Source organism: Monodelphis domestica, chromosome 5 (assembly GCF_027887165.1).
Source record: "Monodelphis domestica isolate mMonDom1 chromosome 5, mMonDom1.pri, whole genome shotgun sequence".
Taxonomy (NCBI): domain Eukaryota; kingdom Metazoa; phylum Chordata; class Mammalia; order Didelphimorphia; family Didelphidae; genus Monodelphis; species Monodelphis domestica.
In genome coordinates this window covers 172,199,805-172,223,740 of record NC_077231.1, presented here as the reverse complement: position 1 = coordinate 172,223,740, position 23,936 = coordinate 172,199,805, and the positions used below count along the sequence as shown (strand labels likewise).

General features: G+C 36.4%; 1 protein-coding gene across 3 annotated transcripts in view; it reads left to right on the top strand.

The window, feature by feature from the left end:
- Positions 1 to 812: 812 nt before the first annotated feature.
- The window catches only part of LAMB4 (laminin subunit beta 4), a 135,431-nt gene continuing 112,307 nt past the window's right edge, over positions 813 to 23,936 (top strand). Inside the window, exons 1-3 of one of the 3 annotated variants that reach the window (XM_056799527.1) lie at positions 813 to 1,005; positions 6,630 to 6,693; positions 15,350 to 15,507. In XM_056799527.1, the coding sequence (XP_056655505.1) occupies positions 6,660 to 6,693; positions 15,350 to 15,507 (192 nt within the window). In that variant the 5' untranslated portion in view covers positions 813 to 1,005; positions 6,630 to 6,659. Of the gene's footprint in view, positions 1,006 to 2,945; positions 3,241 to 4,327; positions 5,014 to 6,629; positions 6,694 to 15,349; positions 15,508 to 23,936 lie in introns of those variants that run through there. The other 2 variants (XM_056799525.1, XM_056799526.1) reach the window with 2 other exon arrangements.

Below are 23,936 nucleotides of genomic sequence, written 5' to 3'. Positions count from 1 at the left end.
ACCATCTAGCTGTCTTGTTTTAGCTATGTGACCCTGAGCGAGTCATTTAACCCTTCCTATATGTAAAAAGGGGCTAATAATAGCCCCTATTTCCCTGGGTTGTTGCAAGGTTAAAATGAGATAATATTGGCAAAGCACTTTGCAAACCTGAAAGCACTATGTAAATTCTGGTCATCATCATCATCATCATCATCATCTCATCTGTAAAATGAGAAAATTTGATCTAGATGGTCTTCCAGTTCCTTTTCTGCTTTAAATCTATAATCCCATGAACCCAAGTTTTCCTGATTCTGTGCTCCAAAATGTGTTCACCATGCCATACTATTTCTGCACATAGCGAATGAAGGCACTTTGTGATTGGCTTAGCAGTTCTGGCTACATTTCTGCAGGTCTCATAAGCCATGTTTGTTTCCATCTCCTCAGAAAAGAAGAATAATGGTCACTTAAATACATCAATATTTGTCAACCTGGTAAGATGTGGCAGAGAATTGGCCGCCACTCCCCAAGCAAAGCAGTCCATTCTTTAAGGAGGCATGCATGTCACCAGAGACTAGAAACATAATGTCGACCTTTCCATGTTGCTGATTCTCCCTCCATCATTCTTCACTATGCATATAGCTACAATTGTCCTGGACCTCTTCTAAATGCTGTAGCAACAGGATAGTCTACTGCCACAACTCAGAGCAGCATCTTCCTTTTGTCTATGCTCTGTAAAGTCCAGGCGAGCCAGGAATGACTTTTTCCTAGCAAGGCTACTTCTTGTTACTTCTGTTTGCAAACTCTATTCCCTGGAACCTTAAATACAAGGTGAGTGACTTCATAAATCACCTTTCTGGCAGGTCTCAGAATACTTCTCATTTTTTTCCCTGTACACCCAGATGCCTGGGGGGAGGGGGGGTGTTAAACCTTTTCTCCTTCCACTAAAACTCTTGCTCACAGGTATGTCTTTACATGCTGGGTTCATTTCCCGGAGCTCTTCTCCAGCTGCCTGATTCTCACATTCAGGTAAGGCTTTCCTTATCTTTCCCCAGCAAATTGTGACATTGTGGATTAAGATGAGCCATTAGCACACACTGATTATGGTGGGCATTCAAAGTAGTCTAGCATGGAGGGGGGTGCCACTGAGCATTTTTCAATTTATGGAAGGACTAAACCCCCAGATTAGCAAAATGCAGGCAAAATTATAAATGTGGTTATTGTGGTTTACTCAGGAGTCAACTGTAAAGCTTATGCAGTCTCCAGCAGAATTGCAATCTTGAATTAGGAAGATGCTAGGAATGTTTTTGTACTTTATCTGTTGAAAGCTTAGCAAGATGTTCCAAATTGTGCCATGCCCAAACAAGTAATTCCACATTTTGTATATTAGGTGAGCATCTTCAAACTTTATTGTTTTTGCATCTTTATAACCCATGGCAGCACTATTATTGTAAGTTTGCTCTCTTTCCTGTGATTATTTTAATTCTGTGTGTTTAAAATGTCATTCCCATTTTAAGGTAAGCACAAATAAATCGTCTTAAGCATTTGAAAAACTCCCAATTGAAGAAACCATTGTTTTGTATGTGCCCAAGGTAACGTCATTTCTCTTAAACTCAAGGAAATGGCTTTGGCAGCAATGGGAACAAGAACATTTTAAGAGATGTTGGCCAGCGTACGTGAGGACTTGAAAAGTCAAAGAAGAGACCAATTATTATGAATTTGATATATGTTTGCTACTCTGGGTGATAGCTAGATAACACTTTTTATGAGCAAATTTATCTAACTGTGTTTATTAAGCAGTAGCATCCTAGGGGGATAGCACTGACCAGAAGCATCTATTAGTTTTATTCAACACATACACAAACATTCACATTCATCTCAATAAAGTATAAACTTGGCTATTGGCTATTTCCCCAATTAAGAATGCAAATAGCAGCTAGTAGTTGGCTCAGTGGATTGAGAGCCAAGCCTAAAGATGGGAAAGCCTGGGTTTAAATCTGGTGTCGTACACTTCCTAGCTGTGTGACCCTGGGCAAGTCACTTAACCCCTATTGCCTAGCCCTAACCACTCTGTTACCTTGGAACCAATACACAGTATTTATTATAAGACAGAAGATAAGGGTTTAACATCTAAAAAAAGAATGTAAATAAAACCCACATTTAGAAGTGAATTTGACAAGAAAATAATTGCCTGCTATGGGGAATGCCAAATATGGATTCTGGTCTGCCCATAGACAGATCAAAACTGATTCCTTAGCTTTATGGATAGACAAAGGAAAGGTATACCCAGAATTTATACTGAGCTTCTAAAATTAATTTTTAAATGAATATTGATAAGGGCAGTTTGCTGATTATATAAGACCTGGGTAGATCTTAGATTTCAGGCTTCCTGGGAATTTCCCAACTCTAATTACAGCATTGGGTCTGATCTGAGGCTCCTTACCTTTAGAAGAATGGAGAGATTTGAGAGCTAAATGGAAAGGAGGAAGGAAAGAAGGAAAGACAGAAGAAAGGAAATAAAAATGAGTGAGCACTTCTCTCCCACTGACCATGTGAAATAAGAAGAGCAAATGTTATCCCCATTTTATAAATGGGAAAACTGAGGTTTAGAGAAGTTTCTTGGTTTTCCTAGGGTGACAATGAATATTAAGTGATAAATCTAGGATTCAAACTCCAGTGCTCTAACTCCAAGACCAATATGCTTTCTACTTTACTAACAAATATGGATTTAAAATGTTGCTAATGGCAACAGAGTAGGCACTTAATAAATGTTTGTTGATTGCTGATTAAATTTCAGGAGAGAAGGCTGAGAGATATCTGATAACTTTGTTTTTAAGTATGCAATGTGCCAGCTTTAATCTTTGCTGTGAAGAGAAGCAAGTGTTCTGAAAGCTGATTTCTATTGGAGGAAGATCTCATGTCTTCTGATTTAAATCAATTCAACAAAGTTATTAAATGCCAGAGCACTGGGTTAGGTTGGGGGGGGATATAAAAGTTAGATAAAACCTGGGCCAGAGATGAATTGATAACATAAAAATAACTACAAAACAAAATAGAAAGAACATAAATTCACAGAAGAATCAAAGTGCACGCTTAGTTGTGAGGAAGGAAAGGTTGTATATTACTGGGGGAAACTGGGAAAAGCTTCATCAAGATGATGGAACGATAGCTAGATTACTAGTAGCAATATATATATATGTGCTTCTTAACAGTGAGATCAGACCTACAAAGAATGAAAGAACTGAAGAACACTTAATAACTCATGTAAGTTCTCTTCTTTCTTCTCCAACCCTTCTATCTTGGCTTTGATTGTATTGATTTACATGTGGGGGGATTTTCTTTTATTCCCAGATCCATTGAGATCCATTTCACTTTGTTAACATCTATCAGACAAAAGGGCACCAGAACTTCATAAAAGTACTACCTTAGCCCTTTACTATAGAGTAGAAGTCACATAAGGTTGGGTTCACAAAGGCTATCCAGGCTCTCTCAAGTTAGAAAGGCTTGGAGTGCAATCCCAGTGATATGTCTGTTGTCTAATGATCAGTTTTTGTCAAATATTAGCTAAATTCAGAAAAGTTCATCACCTGATGAACTATAAACTGATAAAATATTTGTCCCTGGAACCTCTTAAAGACCATTGACCAAGTTGAAGAGAAAGCATGACCTACATTAGTGGAGGAAAAGCCACATCTCTGGATGGCACTTCCTTGAGGTATTGAAGAGCTAAACTACCATCTCTGCCTCTACAAACTCAGTGAACTTGAATGAGATTGAGAATTTTGTTATGGACCATTAACACACTTTGGCTATGCAGCTGGGTCTCAGACATGCAGGTCTCTTGGCATATGTCCTGTCCTAAAGACTGATGAAGCATGAGACAATGGAAATGTTTCCATTCCATACCTGTTTTTCTTCTGCAACAGAGACACACATGGCCCAAGTATAGCTATAAATTCATCTTCACTCGATATATTTCATATAACAGCTAAGCTTCAGATAAGTTGACATGGATTCAGTACTTTCATACTTATAAGTAGGTTTCTGGGTTAAATGGCCTCGTAAAATCCCAACTCCATGAATTTGAGAAATCTCATATAAAGTCCATGGAGTTGGAAATGACCTTGGAGATTATCTAGCCCAACTCATTCATTTTACAGATGAGAAAACTGAGGTCCAAAGGAATGATTTGTCAAGGGTTAACTAAATAACAGAATATGGTCATGTGGCTAAAAATATGACTTGAAAAATAACTGTTTATGTGGCACTTTGCAGATTTTTCTAGTACTATACAGACATCTCTTTTTTTAATTCATAATAATCCTGCGTAGAAGGTTCTATGACTATTATTGTCTCCATTTTGCAGATGAGGAAATGGGAACCTAGAAAGGTTAAGTGACTTGCCTATAACCCCCGAGCTAGATGGGATCTGAACCAGGGTCTTCCTCATTCCACACCCAATCTTGTAGCTATTATGACACAAAGCCCAGTTTTTATTATTTCATGGCAATTGATCTTTGTACTAAACCAAGTTGCTTCCTTTGTCCATTGTAAATAGGCAACTCGATATTCCTCCTCTCTGGGATGTTTGGTGACCTGTCCCTGAAGGTTACAAAAGGAAGAGCAGGGATGTCATTTAAGGTCTAAGAGAAAGTGGCAGAGCCCAGCCACAGGGCAAGAGCTACAAAATGGGCAAAAATCAACCGTCTAGGGGAAGCTGTGGTTAGTAATTAGGCCTTCAGGCAGGAGACCAGGAACACAGTAATGCCGAAAGTGAAGGCAAGGTGAGAGTTTGGAAACCAAGGAAGGAGTCAAGGCAACAGCAATAAGGAAGAGCCTGAAACTAAAGAACATCCTATCTTATTCCAAAGGGCTTCTATATGCTAAATTTAGAAAAGTTCATCCCCTGATGGACTATAAACTGCTAAAATATTTGTCCCTCAAAGCAACTCTTAAGGGCCATTAACCAAGTCGAAAAGGAAGTATGACCTACATTGGTGGAGGAAATGCCATACCAAAGAATTATCCTTCCTTGAGGTACTGAAGAGTTAGGGTTCAAATTAATCCCAATGTATGTCTAATCTTCTTTGGACAGAGTAACTAGGAAATGGTGTGCTTAGAATGAGCACCACAATCAGTGCCCCGGGCAAGTGGCAAACAAACAAAGTAGCCACCTAGATCTGGAAGAGGCAGGGAAGAGACAACTTGCAGGACAATAGAACTCTCAAGATTGCTGCTAAAATACCACCTTGTGGGGTTTTTTTTCTTGTTTTAGCTAATTTTTCTTAATAACTAGACTCTAAGACCAGTTGTTTCTTCATACTTGGCAACTAGGAAGCCTGATTAGTGGGCAGAAGGGGTAATAACAACTATAGCAAAAAAGAATGTTTTTTAAATGGGGCTAAAAGAAATAAGATTTAAAGTTAACTCTCCAGATCCTCAATGCATCATCATAATGTTTGATTGGGAAGGGATATCAGGAATTCCTTAGTCCAAATATGATTTAAAAAGAAAGAAAGGGACGCCCCAGGGAAGGGAAGCCCCTGGTCCATGGTCATCAAAGAGGTCTCATTGAGTTCTTACTGAAATTGAAACTGAGCTTCTGTGGAGTCCAAGGTAGCCCCCATCTTATAAACTCAACAACTCAGCTAGAGCAAGAGGAGACCTTAGAGATTGTGTGGTTTAGTTCTCTTGTTTTTTCCAGAGGAGAAAAAAAGAATACCAGAATTTGTGTCAATGCATCACCTGGAATGTGGGTCATCTGGTTCCCATTCCCCTGCTTTTTTTTTGGGGGGGGGCAGATTGTTCTTCTATGATGTGGCCAAAGCTTAGTCAATATAATCAATCTATCAATCAATCCAAAAACATTCATTAAGCAGTTATTATATACCAGCCACTATGCTACCTGCTGGGAACACAAAGGCAAAAACCAAACTGTGTCTGCCCTCAAGGAGTTTACATTCTATTAGGGGACACAGACAACTATCCCCATATATCAAAAATAAGTATAAGGTATCTGGTTGGAAGGAGTGAGAGGGGGAGAGAAACTTAAGAACTAGCAGTTGCTGGAAGTCAGGGTGGAGTGGGATGTTACTCAAGAAAGAGTCAACTTTTTTTCTCTCTTGACTGATTGAACACTATGGCAGTAAGCAAAAATGTCTTCTCTGCCCTCCTCTCCCTTTCCACCCTTACTTTCTCCCTCCTTTCTCTTTTCTTTCCCTCTCTCTACTCTTCCTCCTCCTCACCCTCCTCTTTTCCTTCTTTCTTTCTCCTTCTCTCTCTCCCTCTCCTTCTCCAGCATCACGAGGAGGGCATCCTCGAAAATACCTCCAAGTTAGGTAGGGTCCCAAGACTGCATCAGCCTATGGCAGGGGAGGGGACAAAGTTTCTCTACCCATTACCGTCACTCATCTTCCTCTCCAACTTTCACTCTTGGGGAACTGGGTTACATCTTCTCTCTCCCTGAATCCAGGTCTACTTTACTACCCCATACTGCCTCCTATCTAGGTTGGGAGCATATCTACTGAATTTACTTGGCATGCTAATCAGACCATTTGACACCTTTGGATGCTTAGTAAACATTATGCAAGAATGACAGTGACTGGCTCTGGCAGTGACTGATTCTAACCTTAATGTTTCCTGTCATTTAACAGCATTTGTAATAATCTTTTGGGGACAAAAGAATGCAATTTCAGCTGACCTTTTTTATGCATCTTGGTAAGTACAAAGATTACTTTCAAAGCTCATTTCTCTGGTTTCCCCCCTCAATGCCACAAATCATTTAGGAGAAATTTCTAAATTTTCCTATATATTTCTCTAACCTGCGTGGTTTTTACATGACTGTCCAGGTGCATAATTATTTCAAATTCTTGGAAGCTCTATGCAACTATGATTACTATAAGGTAATTCCTGGTGGTCCATGATCAGCCCTTTAGAATCACTATTTTGTAAATGCAATGTGCTTTAAAATGTGAACTAGCTCTGAATCAAGTGGTCGTCCCAGTGTTGGGAAAATTTTGATGATGGAGAGTCAAGCTGTCTTCTCTAGCTAAATGAATGCTTTGTCAAGTTGAAATGTTGAATTACTGAGATTCTGTTATTTTTAAAGTTCAGTAACACTTCTATCAGCTACTGTGAAAGATATTTTCCACCACTGATCCCAAATTTTCTGTAGCATCAAGCAAACTTTATTTCTATAACATTATTAAAATAAAATCAATAACTGGCATCTTAAGCTAGTTCAGTTTTTCGCTGTACACAAAAAGGTGCACATACTCATGCAGTTACTATCTGCAAGCAAGTTTTGAGAAATAAATTAAAATGTTCTTAATTTTCCAGCTTTCATCTAATCATTATGCCCCAAGTATGAGTGGGAAATGTTTAATGAAAAGTATCAGCCTGGCATTCCTAGAAATTAAGCAGTTAGGTGGCAAAGTGGATAAAATGCTGGAGACAGAATCAGGACCTAGATTTTAAACCTGCCTTAGATGCTTATTAGCTCTGTCATTCTAGACAAGTCACTTAACCTCTGTCTACTTCATTCTTATCTGTAAAATGGAGATAATAATAGCATATACCTCACATGGTTGTTTCAAGGATCAGATGACATATGTAAAAATGAAACTGTATAAATTTCAAAGTGTTATTTAAATTCTAGCTAGTAGTAGTAGTAGTAGTAGTAGTAGTAGTAGTAGTAGTAGTAGTAGTAGTAGTGGTAGTAGTCATATGATAATCATAGTCATAGTCATAGTAGTCATAATGATGGTGTGGTGGTGGTAGTGGTAGTAAGTAAGTAATAGGTAATAAGTAGAAAATTGATTACTTCCCCAAACTCTCTGACATGCTTTGATTGGACACAAGTCATCAAAGTGTGAATTATTTTCACCCCACAACCGTAAAAGAACCCTTTGTTTATAAAGCCCCTTGCCAGATTAATTCTAGATACTTTGTAATCATTCATAGATTATGAGTTTCCAAAAAAGAAAAAAAATGCTATAAGCAGCCACAAAGAGTCCAAATACCAAGAAACCACTGACAGGATCACCAAAAATAAAAATAAATTTTAAGTCATCCACTTTGCTAATTAAGAGATTATTGCTCTTCTTTCCTTCTTAGTTCCCATTACTCAGTTGTCTTCCCCTACCACCTCCTCTTTGGCACTTGTCTCACATGAAGAGGTAATCATTCTCTTTGCCAACAATCTACATGCACAAGTGATTTCATTCCTTCCCATCTTCTCCGACAGATTTCCCCATCCATCTTCCCCCCTCACTTTCCTTCAGTCTCTCTCTATCTCTTGACTCTTTTGCCTCCAAACACATTCATGTCTCCCTCATCTGCAAAAATCCTCAGTTTCTCCATTCAGCATGGTAAATTCCTGAATTAAAATAATACAAATGCATAAGATAAATTCAGTATACCAAAAGAAGGAAATTATTTCTAGTTGTGGTTCAGGATGGGTAGTCTTAACAGTGACTAATTACATGCTATGCTCAGTTGTTTCCACATTGCTAAAGGGGTACATATATTAAAAATATATTTAAATCAATTTTATTGATTTAAAAATATTTATATTACAGCCATTTCTCAAAATATCTCTCCCTCTCTTTCCTCCCAGCCTCAGATTTGAATTGTCTTAAAACCAAGAAAATTTGGCAAAAACACTCAAATTGTGTGTGTAGTGCTCTAACCTGGTAGTCCCCTGACACTCTTCTCAGAGGAAGGAAGTAGGTTTCATTATCTGCTCCCAGAACCAATTTTAAAATTACTTGAAGTTCAATTCCCATCTCTTCGTTTATATTATTATAGTAATCATTTCATTCTTATGATTTTAATTCTTTTGCTTGTATTGGTTCACTCATAACCTTCCCACATTTTGCTGACCTCATATTCATTACTTCTACTGCAAAATGACATGCAATTATATTTATATGCCATAGTTTATATAGCTATTTCCTCCAATCAATTGATACCCACTTCATTTCCAGTTCTTTATCAGCACCAAAACAAATAAATAAATAAATAAGTGCCTCCATGACTATTTGGAATAGGAACCATTGTCTCTGTCTTTGGTCTCTGGGTTATATCCCTAGTGATGTAATTGCTAGATCACTTGATCCTAAAAATATAGTCCCTGTGTTAAAATTTGAGCCCTCTAAACTTCAATGGTCTAGGACAAAGCTAAGCCACCCTGATTATGATTCTGCTCCCAACCAACCAAATATTAGTCTAAATGCTGAAACAAAATTTCTGGTGAGAGTTTACCATTCTCTGGGAATAGTTCTTGGATTCTTTTTTTTAAAGCTAGAAAAGTTTGGTCTGGCAGAAATGAACTGAATACTGAAATACTTCATTTGTCACACATTTTGACAAAATCAGAGCTATAGCCTTGGAATGCCAAGAAAAATGAAAAAAAAATGATGGTGAAACAATGAGAAATTTGGATGTACTAGACCCTTTTTGGTTTTTGAGAAACTGGATGAAAGCTTCATTTGTCCTCGAGCAATATATTTTGCTCTATTCAGAAAGCTAATGTGCAGTCTATACCTACGTGAGTTATAGAGAGATAACCAGAGATTTATGTGTAGATATACCTTATTTCATTAAAAGAGACACCTTTAAAATATATATAAGTTCATATATTTATAAAACAGTCTTCCTTTTACAAAAGGCTTCACCACTATGTTCCATTAAATAACTCTCTCTTCTAAATGCATTCATTGAAACATTTGATATTTTAAGACAACAACGCCAACAACAACGACACTGTATGGAGGCACTCTTCTGTAGCACAGGCGTGTGTGTATGCCCTAGGTCGGTAAAATCCAAGTCTTGGATGACATAAAAAGTACTTTGAAAAAAATCTGCCCAGAAAAGTCATGCCTAAGCCTATGTCCACATCTGAAGCTTTCACTACTCATGTTTCCTTCTCCCCTGAACTGTCTCCCCACCCTAAACATTTCATACCAAGATTTCACTTAAATGCTCATAAACTCATGTCAAGTTTTCATAATGGCCCTGATGTAGTTTCATTTCTGAGGCACAAACATTTTTATCAGAGCAAGTTTGGCCAAGCCAAGCTATAAAAATGGGCAAAGCCTCAAAGGCTCCCATTCCAGCAGAGAGAATTCAGGCTAGAACTTGCCTAAAAGGACAAAACCCTGGAAGGGGAGTCTTACATAATCTAAATGAAGCAACGTTTGTTTTACATGAACTGTTTTGAAGAGACCTTTCCAAATGGCTCGCCCATCCCAACTCCTGGCTTCTAACTTAACGAATCCTAAATGGTCACTAAGGACAATGGAAGGAGACCCACATTAGCATTGGCCCACAAATGATGGGGCAACACAGAGAAATGGTCATTTATGACAACACATGAAGATTCAGAAAGAACAAAAAGTTTCACTGATACTAATTAAGATGATTTGACCTTTCTTCATATCCCTAAGGCAAAAAAAGACTTTTATGAAACTCAGGTATAAATTTGGAATAAAAAATTTTAGGGAGGAGATTAAAAATCGAAATGTCAGCACAGTAGGCTACCATTTTGGAAATATATGATGGGGATGAGAGGCTGCTCTTTTCAATTTAATCAACAAGTATTTATTAAATACTTACAATATGCCAGGTAGTATGCTAGGCAGCAAGGCAGAATGTATGGAATGCTAGACTTGGAATCAAAAAGATCTAGATTCAAATCCTACCACTGACACTTATTAGTTATGCAATATTGGGCAAGTCACTTAATTTTAATGTGACTCAGAAAACTTCTTAGGACTTGTCTACCAGAACTTAGTCCCATTAGTGGAGAATTTGGATGGATCTATGAAGAAGAGGTTAATGTGTTGGAAATATCCACATACATACATACATATATATAATTTTACAATAATTAATCTTCAACATGAATTCATTTATACACAGAAGTAAAATACCATAGTTGCAATTCATTTTTTGCTTCTGAAGAAATGGAAGTATATAGGAAAAACAGATTTTTATTCCAGTCTACACAATTCTGTGCAACTAACTCCCCCACTCCACTCACCTGCTCAGAACACCAATCCCTATAAAAGTTCAGGATTCCAAAAGTAATATAAAAAGAACATAGTCACATGGACCAAAGTCAGAAATAAAATAGTTTGTGTTTTGGGCCATGTGATCTTTGCCCTCCTTTCATGGGTTTGGGTTTGTTCGATTTCCAGAAATCATCTCATTTTTTTAAGTTTCTATGTTTATGATCCAAATAAGTTACTACCAGGTGAATGGTAGTACCTTGTCTGTAGATTCTTGATACGAACAGTTAAGTAGCATAGTAAAAGTCAGTGCATCAGGATGAGAGGATAGTTTAGCAAGTCACTTGGCTTCAGACCTACATTTCCTCATCTGTAAAATAAAAGGACTGGACTATATGGCTTCTAAAGTCCCTTCTGACTCTTAATCTCTCATCTATAAGCATGGGTAGTTGGGTTGAAGATAATAGCATGCTTTTCCATATGAGCCTGTATTTTTAATACAGAGTAGCTAAGAATTACAGTGGGTAGACCACCAGGCCTGGAGTCAGGAAGCCTTGAGTTCAAATCCAGCCCCAGATGGTTGCTAGCTGGGTGATCCTGTATAAGTCACTCAACCTTGTTTGCCTCACTTTCCTCATCTTTAAAATGAGCTAAAGAAGGAAATGGCAGACCATTCTACTATCTTTGCCAAGAAAATCCCAAATGGGATCACAAGAGTAAGACATGTCTGAAATGGCTCAACAACTAAAACAAAAAAAAATATTTTTAAATAAAAGTGTAAAATTTTGTTTAGATATATTTAAGAATCAAGATAGTTAGGACCAGAAAAATGTCAAACACTATCTATCAAAATCACTTCCTTCATCTCATTGACAAGATTCAGAGAACTTGAGTGCCACCCAGAATCACTGAATGTCATAGATATCCTTCATTTCAAGTAAGAGTAAAAGAAATATGAACACTTCGGTTCCATCACTCATCTTCTAACTTTTCTCAGGAACTAATTCTGGTTCATTTTCTTTTCTTCTTTTTTTATACCTTTCTTGGCTATTTTATCTGCAGTCATGGGTTTAATTATCATCTCAAAGGAAGTGGTTTCCAGATCTATACATGCAACCCTAATTTCTTTCCTGAGCTCCACTACTCTAGTACCATCTACCCATTGGACATTTCCAACTAGATGTCCTGAAGTCATGTTAAACTCGATATATATAAGATGGAACTTTTATCATCTTGCATCTTGATTCCAACCTTTTTAGTAACTCCCCTATTTTTGTCTAGTCACCCTGATTTTCAACCTCAGAATCATCCTTAACTCTTCACTTTCCCTTGCCCCTATATAGAATCAGTTGACTAGTCTTGTTGGATTTGCCTTTCTGATATCTCCTGCACATATCTCCTCTCCATTCACATGACTAACGCCTAATATCCTTTCACTTGGATTATTACATTAGCAAGGAAGGAAACAAGCACTTTCAAAGTATGTGCTTTGTACCAGACATTACATTAAGCACCTAACAATATTATCTTATTTGATCCTTACAACAACTCTAGGAAGAAGATGCTATCATATCCCCATTTTATAGTGGAGCAAATTGAGTAAAGACAGTAATTTCTAGTAAACAGAATAAGACAGAAATCAAGTGACTTGTCCAAGGGCACACAGTTTGTAAATGTCTTAAGGCTGGATTTCAACTCATGTTCTCCAGACTCCAGGCAGTGCCTCAGGTCTCTCACCTTTTCAATCCACCCTCTACTCAGCTTCCAGAGTGATTTCCAAATGAGTGTAATTATGTTAATTAGCAAATATCATTGGTTCTGTATTGCTTTGGGGAATTGAACCTCTTTTTGATATTTAAAGCCCATCACAAACTGACTATTCTGTCTTCTTACTGTTCCTTTCACATGACATTCCATCTCTCATTTCTATATCTTTGCACAGGCTGTGTCATGTACTTCTCTCTCTTAGAATCTGTATAAGTGGAAATTTTGTATCCTTTGGATTTCATCTCCCAGAATTCTTCCCTTGTCCCAAAATTCCTCTGCCCTTTCTGTTTACATGCGTCCTTTACATTATTGTATATAGCTTTTGGATAACTCCTCCCTCCTGCCTCTCTTTTTCGTATCCAAGGCTGGTTGAGCCTTCCCTGTTTCTCTAGCTTTTTCATTTCCTTTTGCTTCAAGTTAAATATTAACAAATATTATTAAATATAATACTTGAAGTATTGAATATTAATTTTTAAAATTTACAAATCCTTAAATTTCTCCCAACCTCAGATAAGTGCCTCCTCCAACAAGAAGACTTTCCTCATTTCCTCCCCACACCCAGCTGCTAAAGCTTTCCTTTCCTTTCCTTTGAAATTACTTTTTATTTACATTATATGTTCCTTATACAGTATCTACTTATATAATCTATTTAATCTGAAGAGAGAAACTATTTGGGTTTTTTGTCTTTGAATTCATATTACCGATCATAATGCTTGGCATATAATAGATGATCAATGAGTTATTAAGTTAACAAGTTAAATTAATAATAATTTATTAATTATTTGGTTTTCTCTGACAATTCTGGAAGCCAGGCTCTCAAAGATTTTTATAATTTTAATATCATTTCCTCAAGCTTTGCAAAGGTACTTTAATTGCAAAAAGAAAGTGTGAAATAATTTTATTTTAAAATTAAAATTTTCATACTACAATATCTATTTTCTTTATCTCATGGATAAAAAGAATTTATTGCTTCAAACTGATGCAATTTGGTCTTTTGAGGTAATATTAAATTCTCTTAGCAAATGTCTAACTTACCCTGAACTTTTTAATGGCATTGAAAGCTAACACTATGATTTCAGGGATTTAGGACAAATTGTCACCAAAAACAATTTTAAATGCTTTTTCTTCAGCCTTTGAACTTTCTGAACCATAAAAAAAAAATCTTGAACTGCATAGCTATAATTTGTCAGGGTAAGACCATGTTTGCATTCCATATTTTTTGCTAACATCTATTGCTACATTTGCCCTTTATGACAAAGCAGAAAAAATTATAGTCATGAGGCACATAGGCATGGCGGCAGCATAATGAATACCTTTGTTTTCCTTTTTTCATTTATTTTCCCCTAAATTGCTCCAGGTTAACCACTCCCCTCCAATCTCTATAAATCAATAATATGGTTCAGTAATATTGTTCCATGAACCTATTTCATATTTTTAAAGGGATCATATCCCTTTTTCAGAACATAGTATTTATAAAACATACTTAAATAGATATAGATTTAAGAAGAGACATTCAAAGGAATTTATTAGAGGTAAACACTTTAAGTGAAGATGATGTTGTTTATGTTGATTAATTTCAGTTGTGTCCAACTCTTCGTGACTCCATTGGGGGTTTTCATGGCAAAGATACTAGAATGGTTTGCTACTTCCTTCTCCAAATCATTTTGTAGACAAGGAAACTGGGGCAAATAGGGTAAAGTGACTTGCTCAGACACCCAGCTAGTAAGGGTTTGAGAGGCTTTGAATGCAGGTCTTCCTGACTCTAGACCTCTTGCTCTATCCACTTTGCCACCTAGCTGGCCCAAAGATGCTGATGATATTAGCTCCCAATTCTCTTACCTCTATTAAAAAATCTTTTTGTGGCCATGGTTTTGGGATATATATGAATCTGTCTTTATTCAGGGAACATGATTTGACTCATGTATATAGGAATCTCTATAATGAACCAATGTATAAATGTGTTCTATTGGCATATTTCTGGAGAAAATTCTCTAACCCACTTTAGAATACAAACTCCCTAAGAGTAGAGATTGTTTCATTATTTGTGTTTATATCCCCAGAGCCCAAAACAGTGCATGGAACATATTAGGTATCTAATAAATGCTTAGATTAGGGTCAGTGGGTACTGGGTCTGGAATCAGGAAGTCCTGTATTCAGATCTGTCCTCAGTCACTTATTAGCTGTCCTGGCCAAATCACTTGATCTCTATTTGCCTTAATCCACTGGAGAAGGAAATGGCAAACTACTCCAGTATCTTTGCCCAGAAAACCTGGGCAATCTGATCTACAAGGTCACAAAGAACTGGACAGGACTGAACAACAACAAATAAATGCTTGGTGATTAACTGGTGATAAACCCCAATGACTTGTGTAACAAATGAGATTAAATTTCTCATGATATCCCTGCATTAGTCCACTTTGGTTTCTCTACAATGACACTGAAGAACTCCCAATTGATCAAAATTTAACTATTTAGTAGAAGTAGAGTAAAAAAGAAGCAGTCTATTAAAATCCCATATTAATTAGGTAGCCCTTCAGACCATGTTGCCTTTTAGTCTGTGTTCTGTTTTTAGCTATGTTTCTTTTGGGTTCAAGTGCTGCTTAGCCTCTCCGAAGTTCAAGATGGCTGCCACAATGGCTCCTGTCATCCAACTGTTGGTGATCTCCTTGTGGGTCGCAGTGACCAACTTACAGCCTCCTCTACCTGTGGATTAGATGGACCACAGAAATATTGTGTCTTAGGCTACTTGGAGGTAGGTTGGTTCTTATTTATTTATGGGGAAATTATTAGCAAAATGGAGAGTTTTTCCAAGACGCCTATAGACATCACAGAAAAGATAAAACTAAATCATGCAATATTTTTTTAAGTGAAAAGTAAATGTAGCCAGAAAAGATCAAACCTTGATTCACCAGAATGCTTGAGAATAAAATCATGGGATGACAGATTTAGAGCTAAGAAGGACATCAGAGTTTCAATCTAACCTTATCGTTTTATTTAATTTTTTTTAGTTTTGTTTTAACATTACAAACATTTCCACATTATCTCCTTTATGAAATGAATCTTGTAACAAGGTAAAATAGTTAAGTAAAATTCATAATACAATAACTTCATCTGAAAAATCAAACATTTCACATCTATACTTCCTCCACTTCTCTATTTTTCTTCAAACACTTACCTTTTGCCTTAGAATTAATATTGTGTTTTGGTTCCAAGGCAGAAGAATGGTAAAGGCTACGTAATGGAGGTTAAGTGACTTGCCCAGGGCCAAATAGCTTGGAAGTGTCTGAGGTCACATTTGAACCCAGGACCTCCCATTTCTAGGTCTGGATCTTATTCGATCTACTGAGCCATCTAGCTATTCCTCACCTCACTATTTTTTATGGAAATTTACTCATTTTCCCTCTCCCCTCCCACCCTCACTAAAAGAAAAGGAAAGGGAAAAAAGAATTCTCATAACAATTATGTATAGTCAAGCAAAACAAATTCCCCCATTGTCTACACACAAAATTGTCTTATTCTGTGTCCTAAATCTGTCACCCCTCTGTAATGTATAGTATATTTTTATCAGTTGTCTAAAATAACAAATGGTCATTGTATTCATCATAGTTTTTATAGCTTTCAAAGTTATTTGTTTTTATAATGTTTTATAAGTTAGTCTCCTGGTTCTGTTCATTTCATTCTATATTAGTTCACAGTAATCCTCAACACTTTTAATTTTTATAATATCAATATTATAAAATTATAGTATAAATAATGCTATTATAAAATTGTTCTGATTCTGCATGCTTTACTCATCAGTTTTTATGTCATATGTTTTTAAATCATCTGTTTTCTCATTTCTTATAGTATAATAATAACATGCTATTACATTCATATTCCATAACTTATTCAGCCATTCCTCAATTGTTAGATATCTTCTTAGTTTCTAGGGTCTTTTTTTCATACCCAAAAATGTTGCTATAAATATTTTTGTACCCATGGAAACTTTTTCCTTTTTCTCTGATCTCTTTTGGATACAGCTTTCCCCATTGTATGCTTCAGTCAAAAGGAATGAACTATTTAGTAAACGTGTATAATTCCAAACTGCTTTCCAGAATGGTTATACTCATTTACAGCTCCACCAACAGTGCATCAATGAGCCTGTTTTTTTTTCTTTTTGGTCATCTTTTCTATTCTGGTGAGCATGAGGTAGAATCCTAGAATTGCTTTAATTTACATTTCTCTAATTAATAGTAATTTGAAGCATTTTTCCACATGGCTCTATATAGCCTGGGTTTTCCCCCTGAGAATTGTCTATTTGTATCCTTAAACTATTTGTAAATTCATGAATGGTTCTTTTCCTTATAACTTCTCATCCATTTTTATATATTTTGAAAATCAGACTTATCAGAGAAACTTGCTGCAAAGACTTTCCCCCAGTTTATAATTTTCCTTTTAATCTTGACTATTAGATTCATCAGGGTAAAAACTTTTCAATTTTAAGTAATCAAAAGTATCCATTTTATTCTCTATATGCCTCTCTATTCTTTGTTTGGTAATGAATTTTTCTCTTATGCATAGATCTGATAAGTAATTAACCCCCTCATTTTACAGGTCAGGAGCTGAGGGTAAGAGAGGTTATGTGACTTGTGATAGGTAATATTAGACTATCAGAAGTGGGATTTGAACCCAAATTCTGTAACCCTAAATTCAGTCCTTTTCCCACAAATTTCCTTCTTGATGGTCTGCTCAACTTCCATTTCTTGTTAACTTCTGAGTGAATCTAAAGATCTTTTTTATGTGAATGCTTCTTAAAAATTCTTCCAAAACCCACTGCTCTATTTTCTTATCTTAGTGAGCCCAGTACAGCAAACCTAATTAAATCTTCACTTAATGATTGAAGATCTTGTAGTAGTTCTGGATCATGACAATGGATATTAATTCTCTTTATCTCTTTCTTTTGATTCCCTTCCATCTACTCTAACTATGTCTTGTATGTACACAATACCTTCCATGTTCTTTGCCTCCATTAGAATGTGAGTTCCTTGAGGGCAGGGACTGTTTTTGCCTTTCTTTGTATTCCAATGATCTCCATGCAAAAATCCCAAATACTGGTTGATCCAGTGGTTTAATAGCACCATCATTAATATGGTATAGATTACATTTATCATATACTACATTGGAAGGTCTTTTTTGCTCTAAGCTTTTCTTTTATTTTATCTAATAAATCTCTGACAAGAATTCATTCTCTAATCATCTATCCCCTTCCTCCAAGAAACTGAGTATATATAGAAACTAGACAGTTAGGAAGGGAAAGGAAAAATCATCAGTTGAGCAATCAAGCAGCAAGCATGCAGGAAGTATCTTCCATGTCAAGAGCTGTCCTGGGTGCTGAGACTATGAAAACAAAAATGAAGTACTACCTAGCTTCTAGGAAATTATGTTCTGTCAGAAGTAAATATAGTAAATAAAGAAAGCAAAAATAATATATAATATGTCTAAATATAAATACAGATGAGGAGGTATTAGTGATTAGGAATCTGAATTAAGGTTTCATGTGGCACTTGAATTTTGAAGAAAATGAAGGATTTGAAGACAAAGGAGAGGCAGAGAGTGATTCCCAAACATGAAGACCCCCCAATCTAAAAATATAGAAACAAGAGACAGAGTGTTTCATCTGAGGAACAATAAGAAGGCCAGATTAGCAGGGCCATGGAGCTATGAAGAGGAGTAATAGATACTGAAGCTGTAAAAAGTAGGTTATAAAAAACTTTAAATGTCAAAGTTTCAGGGCAGCTAGGTGTCTGAGGGGATAGAGAGCCAGACCTGTAGTCATGAGGACCTGGGTTCAAATTTGACCTTATATACATCCTAGCTGTGTGATCCTGGGCAAGTCAGCCCCAATTGCCTAACTCTTACTGCTCTTCTGCCTTTTAGTATCAACTTTAAGACAGAAGGTAAGGAGTTGTTGTTGGGCTTTTTTGATCAGTTTCTATTTGACCTTAAGGGTAATAGGGGTGATCAGCATTTATTGTGAGGGAGTCACATGATCAGATCTGTGTTTTAGGGATCTCACTGGCATCTAGGTGAAGGATAGCTTGGATAAGATACTCTAGGGCCATTTAAGGAGGGAGAAAACATTTTTAATGGAGAGACTGAGGAAGTCTACCAGAAGTGGTATTTGAGCTGAATTAATAACTGAATTTTTATAATAGTCTAGAATTAAGTAGTAACAGATTGCATTGCTGTGCCTGTTTTTGCATTTAACATAGGAAGCATTTAACATCACAGAAGGTGTTATTTTTAAACAGAACTTTGATTTGATTATCTTTGTGTCATTTGCATAAAGGGTTTTTTAATCAAACATGTTTATTATTTGGATCCTAAAGGAACAGCGAGAACTCATATTTCTAAAGCACCTTAAATATTAACAACTGTTTTTCACCACGTTTCCATGATATAGATAGTGCAAAGGCTATTATTTTGCTCCTACCTCCAACTATGGTAGAAAGTAGCAAGGGGTAACAATGATTCACCTCCTGAAAAGTTTTGGAAATTAAAAACAAACATTTTTCTTATATTGCCCTTTGAAGCAACAGACAACTGCATATTGTTCCCTTAAGTTATTGGCAACTTATACACACACACTCTCTCTCTGTCTCTCTCTCATACACACACACACACACACACACACACACAAAATTCCATAAGGATGATGTACATATTCACAAAAGACAGTAATCTATGCCAGATGCTGAAAGTTTCCTATTTACAAGACTACAAATGCAAACCATTTCCATAACAAAATGAACAATCCTAACTATTTAACTTAGAAACTCTGGACATCAGAAATCAGAACTTCCAAATTGCTATAAATCAGAAATTAGGATTTACGAAGAACTCTACAGATCCAAAGAATGGGAGAAAAGATTTAACTTAAAAGACAGAACACAGAATTACAAGCTTCAGCAACAAATGGAATCTGGCAGCTAGTATAATACAGACAAGCATTTGCTTGTCTTTCTCAAAACAGGAGAACTGTTTATGTGGGCTGCCTCTATAGAATTTTATTTTATTTTATTTTATTTTTATTTTATTGATATAATTTTAATTCTTGGTAAGTAGAGTGAGTTTGGGGAAATGAAGAACAATTCAATGTATTCCATGTATTCTTGGCTGAATTTTACCCAACCAAAGTCCTTCAACAGGCCCTCTGAATGCTATTTAGTTCATCCCATGACTATAGCATTATTCTGGCTTCATTAGAGCTGTCTGTACCCTGACATTCAGGGCTTCCAAATTATTCTGGAAGATGACCAGGGGAATAGCTGCTATATTTCTTACTGCTTACTCTCTTGTACATTCTATACACATACACACAGCCCCCATGAAGCTTTCCAGTAGGCTGTATGTGTGTTTGTGAACCCATGCACATGTATGTTTGAATATTGATAAATAATATAAAAATACTTTATGGAAAATCTGTGACAGTGAAAGAATTTGAAAACCCTGCTATACCCCCAAGTGGGATTTAAGACAACCCACAACTAAATAAAGCAACGCCATATACAGGAAGATGCTCTACTTCATGGGTTTTTAATCTTTTCTGAGTCATGGACCTCTTTTAGCATTCTGGCAAAGCCTATGGACCCCTTCTTGGAATCATATTTCTAAACACATAAAATAAAATAGATAGGAATACAAAGGAAACTAATTACATTAAAATATAATTATCAAAATATTTTAAAAAACAAGTTCATGATTGTACATAAATGAATAAATTTCATTATTTACAAGCTTCTTTTTCTTTGTATATGAAAAAGGCTATTTTCTTTGGTTTTGTAAAATTTGGAATAAAAATAAAACATTAAAATATAAGTTTATGGACCCCAGATTAAGAACCCCTGCTCTCCTCTGTGAAATAAATGCCATATGTTTTCATTCTTTTCCCATTTACTTCTTCCTCAACCACTGGCATCCTGATTACTTTCCTAGTCTCGGGCTCACATTTGCTACTTAACTAAAAATTCTGAAAGCCAGGTCTTGATAAGGTTTCTTAAGAGTATGGCTATGAAAGCAGCTAGGTGTCTCAGTGGATAGAAATCCAGGTCTAAAGAGAGGAGGTCTTGGGTTCAAATTTGACCTTAGATAGTTCCCAGATGTGTGACTCTCAGCAAGGCACTTAACTGCCTGCCTGAGTTTCCTCATCTGTAAAAATGTGCTAGAAAAGGAAAAGGCAAACCACTCCAGCATCTCTGCCAGAAAAACCCCAAATGGGGTCATGAAGAGTCAGATACAACTGAACAACATAACCATAAAGGAAAAAATCATGAGCTGCTCACAAAAACTTCTCACAACTTTGTCACATATCATTTACTATGTTCCTTTTCTCTTTCTCTCTATTTTTTTTGCCCATGTGTTTCTCAAAATTAACACTGGCATATACAGCTGTCTCTCAAATACCATAATCTTCCTTCTGCACCCTCCCCTAAGAATACTTGTCAAGGCCTGAAAATTCAGAGGGAGCAGATTTGGTGCAAGATGTGAAAAAAAAAAATGTGTTGCCACAGCAACGACTTATATTCATGGTGTAAATATTTTAAAACAGCTTTTTTGCTGTAGTGGCATTATTGCCCTTTGTAATTACCCAGCAATATGTTAGGTATACTTAGTGCCAAACATGGAGCCAGGTACAGCCTAGTGTTCTTACAATTTTAACAGGAAAGGAGGCACCCACACAGATTGCTAGGGTTGAGGGGGAAAGATCTGAGGCATTTTCGGGGGTACTATTCACAGGGAGCAGAGTAAAACAGAACCTGTTATAGGGTCAGAAGCTGCCTATATATGGTCTCCTACTGGCATCAATGACTTTAGGCCATCAGAACAATTCTATGAACAGGAAGATGCTGATGAAGGAAGTTGCTGAGAGTGCTGGAAAACTCCCTGCTTTGAAATTGATTTCTATTGATGTTGTCGATTGCAACAAGGTAGTGCCTAAAAGGATCTTTTCCACTGTTTAATGATGGCAAACCTTTTTACCTGAAAGTGACCTCCATAGACTAGAAAATCACACAGGGAAAGGAAAATTTCCTGGACCAAGAACCAGGCAGGATGGACAGGGTATCATGTGCATAAGGACAACAAAATGACCTCTAGATTTCAAATGGGCAGCAGAAGCAGAGTTTGAACTCAGGTCTTCTGGCTCTAAATCTAAAGAACAGAAGAATGAAATGATGATGATGATAAGTAACTTTTATTCAACACTTCAAGGTTTACAAAAAAAATACTTGACACTCAACTTTTTTAATCCTCATAAACCTGCGAGGGAGACACTGTACCCATTTTTTATGATGGAGAAGCTAAAGCTGAGAAAATCCATTGGAACAACACTTTTAGGAGAAAGAACATGCCAGTTTTTCCTCTAAAGGAGGAAGTAGTTTTACTCCCTTCAACATCTTGGCTACTGGTCTTCTAATATTCTACAGAAGATTCTTTGCTCCAAGTATCAAGCTTTTTAGAACAAAGAATACTAGATATCTTAGCTAAATACCTAGTGTCTTGTTCAAGTATATCTTTCTTTTTTATTATTTTTTAAATCCTTACTTTCCATCTTAGAATGAATACTGTATATTGTTTCGAAGGCAGAAGAGTGGTAAGAATTAGGCAATTAAGTGACTTTCCCAGGTCACATGGCTAGCAAGTATCTGAGGCCAGATTTGAACCTAGCCAGAAAGAATCTATATCTTTCTAACTAAGGGGTTCTTATCCTGAGATCATTTACTTGGATTTTTAAAAAATATTTTTGTACAAAAATATTCATAGCCTCACTCTTTGTGATGGCAAAAAAAATGGAAAATGAGGGAGAGTTCATCGATTGGGGAATGGCTGAATAAATTGAGGTATGTGATGGTGATGGAATACTATTGTGTTGTAAGGAATGATGAACTGCTTGATTTCTTTATGAACTGGAAAGAACTGCATGAACTGATATGAAGTGGAAATGAGCAGAACCAGAACAGTGTAAACAGAAGGTGAAACATTGTGGCACAATCATATGCAATCAACTTTGCTACTAATAGCAATGCAATATTACAGGACAATGTCAAGGGGCTTATGAGAAAGTGCTATCCACATTGAGAGAAAGGTTTGTGGGAGTAGAAATCCAGAAGAAAAAGATATGATTTAGAATGCAGAGTTTTAGTTTTAAAAGATTACTCTATTGCAAAAATGAATAATATGGAAATGGATATTGAGTGATAATACATGTATGGCCCAGTGGAAAAAATAAAATAAAATAAAGAACATTTTGATAATTATATTTCATTATAATTGGTTTCACTTGCAATTTTCTATGTTTTATTTATTTAAAAAGTATTATTCTGGAAATGGATATATAGGTTTCACCAAAAAAAAGGTTAAGAACCCCTATTTTTTATCTCTGTTGGCTAGCTCACTCTAGCTTCAGATTAGCATTTGCTATTCCTCCAGATTTTAACCTCTGAAAGATATGAAACACTTGGTCATTATCCATAAAGAGGCTAGCTACCCCCAAATTGTCAAAAATCTGTAAACTTCAGGGGTCACCAATTCATCAATTATTTTTAATACAGAGGGAAGATACAAGCATTTTTTTTAAAACCCTTACTTTGCTTCGTAGAATTGATACTGTCAGTTTCAAGGCAGAAGAGTGGTAAGGACTAGACAATTGGGGTTGTGATTTGCCCAGGATCACCATTAGGAAGTGTCTGAATCCAGATTTGAACTCAGAATATCCTATCTACAGGTCTGACTCTCTATCCACTGTGAACTTTAGATTACTTCACCCTACTTAGTCCAACAAAAACAGGAGTGTCTACACCCATACTTAAGGATTAAGTATTTAGGAGGATGGCCTATGACAGACATGTGCTAGCAAATGACAAATCAGAAACAACTGACAGACCTTTGGGCTGTCCTAAGTCAAGCTTAAGCTACCATTGGTACATGTGAGACGCAGGAAAGTGATGTAAAAACCATCTATATATTTCACATCACTTCCTCTCTCTGGTCTCTTTCTGTGGAGAGGTGGCTCTGGCTGGTAGTGTGCTAAGTGTTTCAGCATCTTGGCATGGTAGCAGCTATTGTCCAGTTTGGCGGTGAGTTTTCCTTCATACTATACTGGGAGAAGCTGAGTAGCCTAGTACAGGTGAGGCATCTTAACTG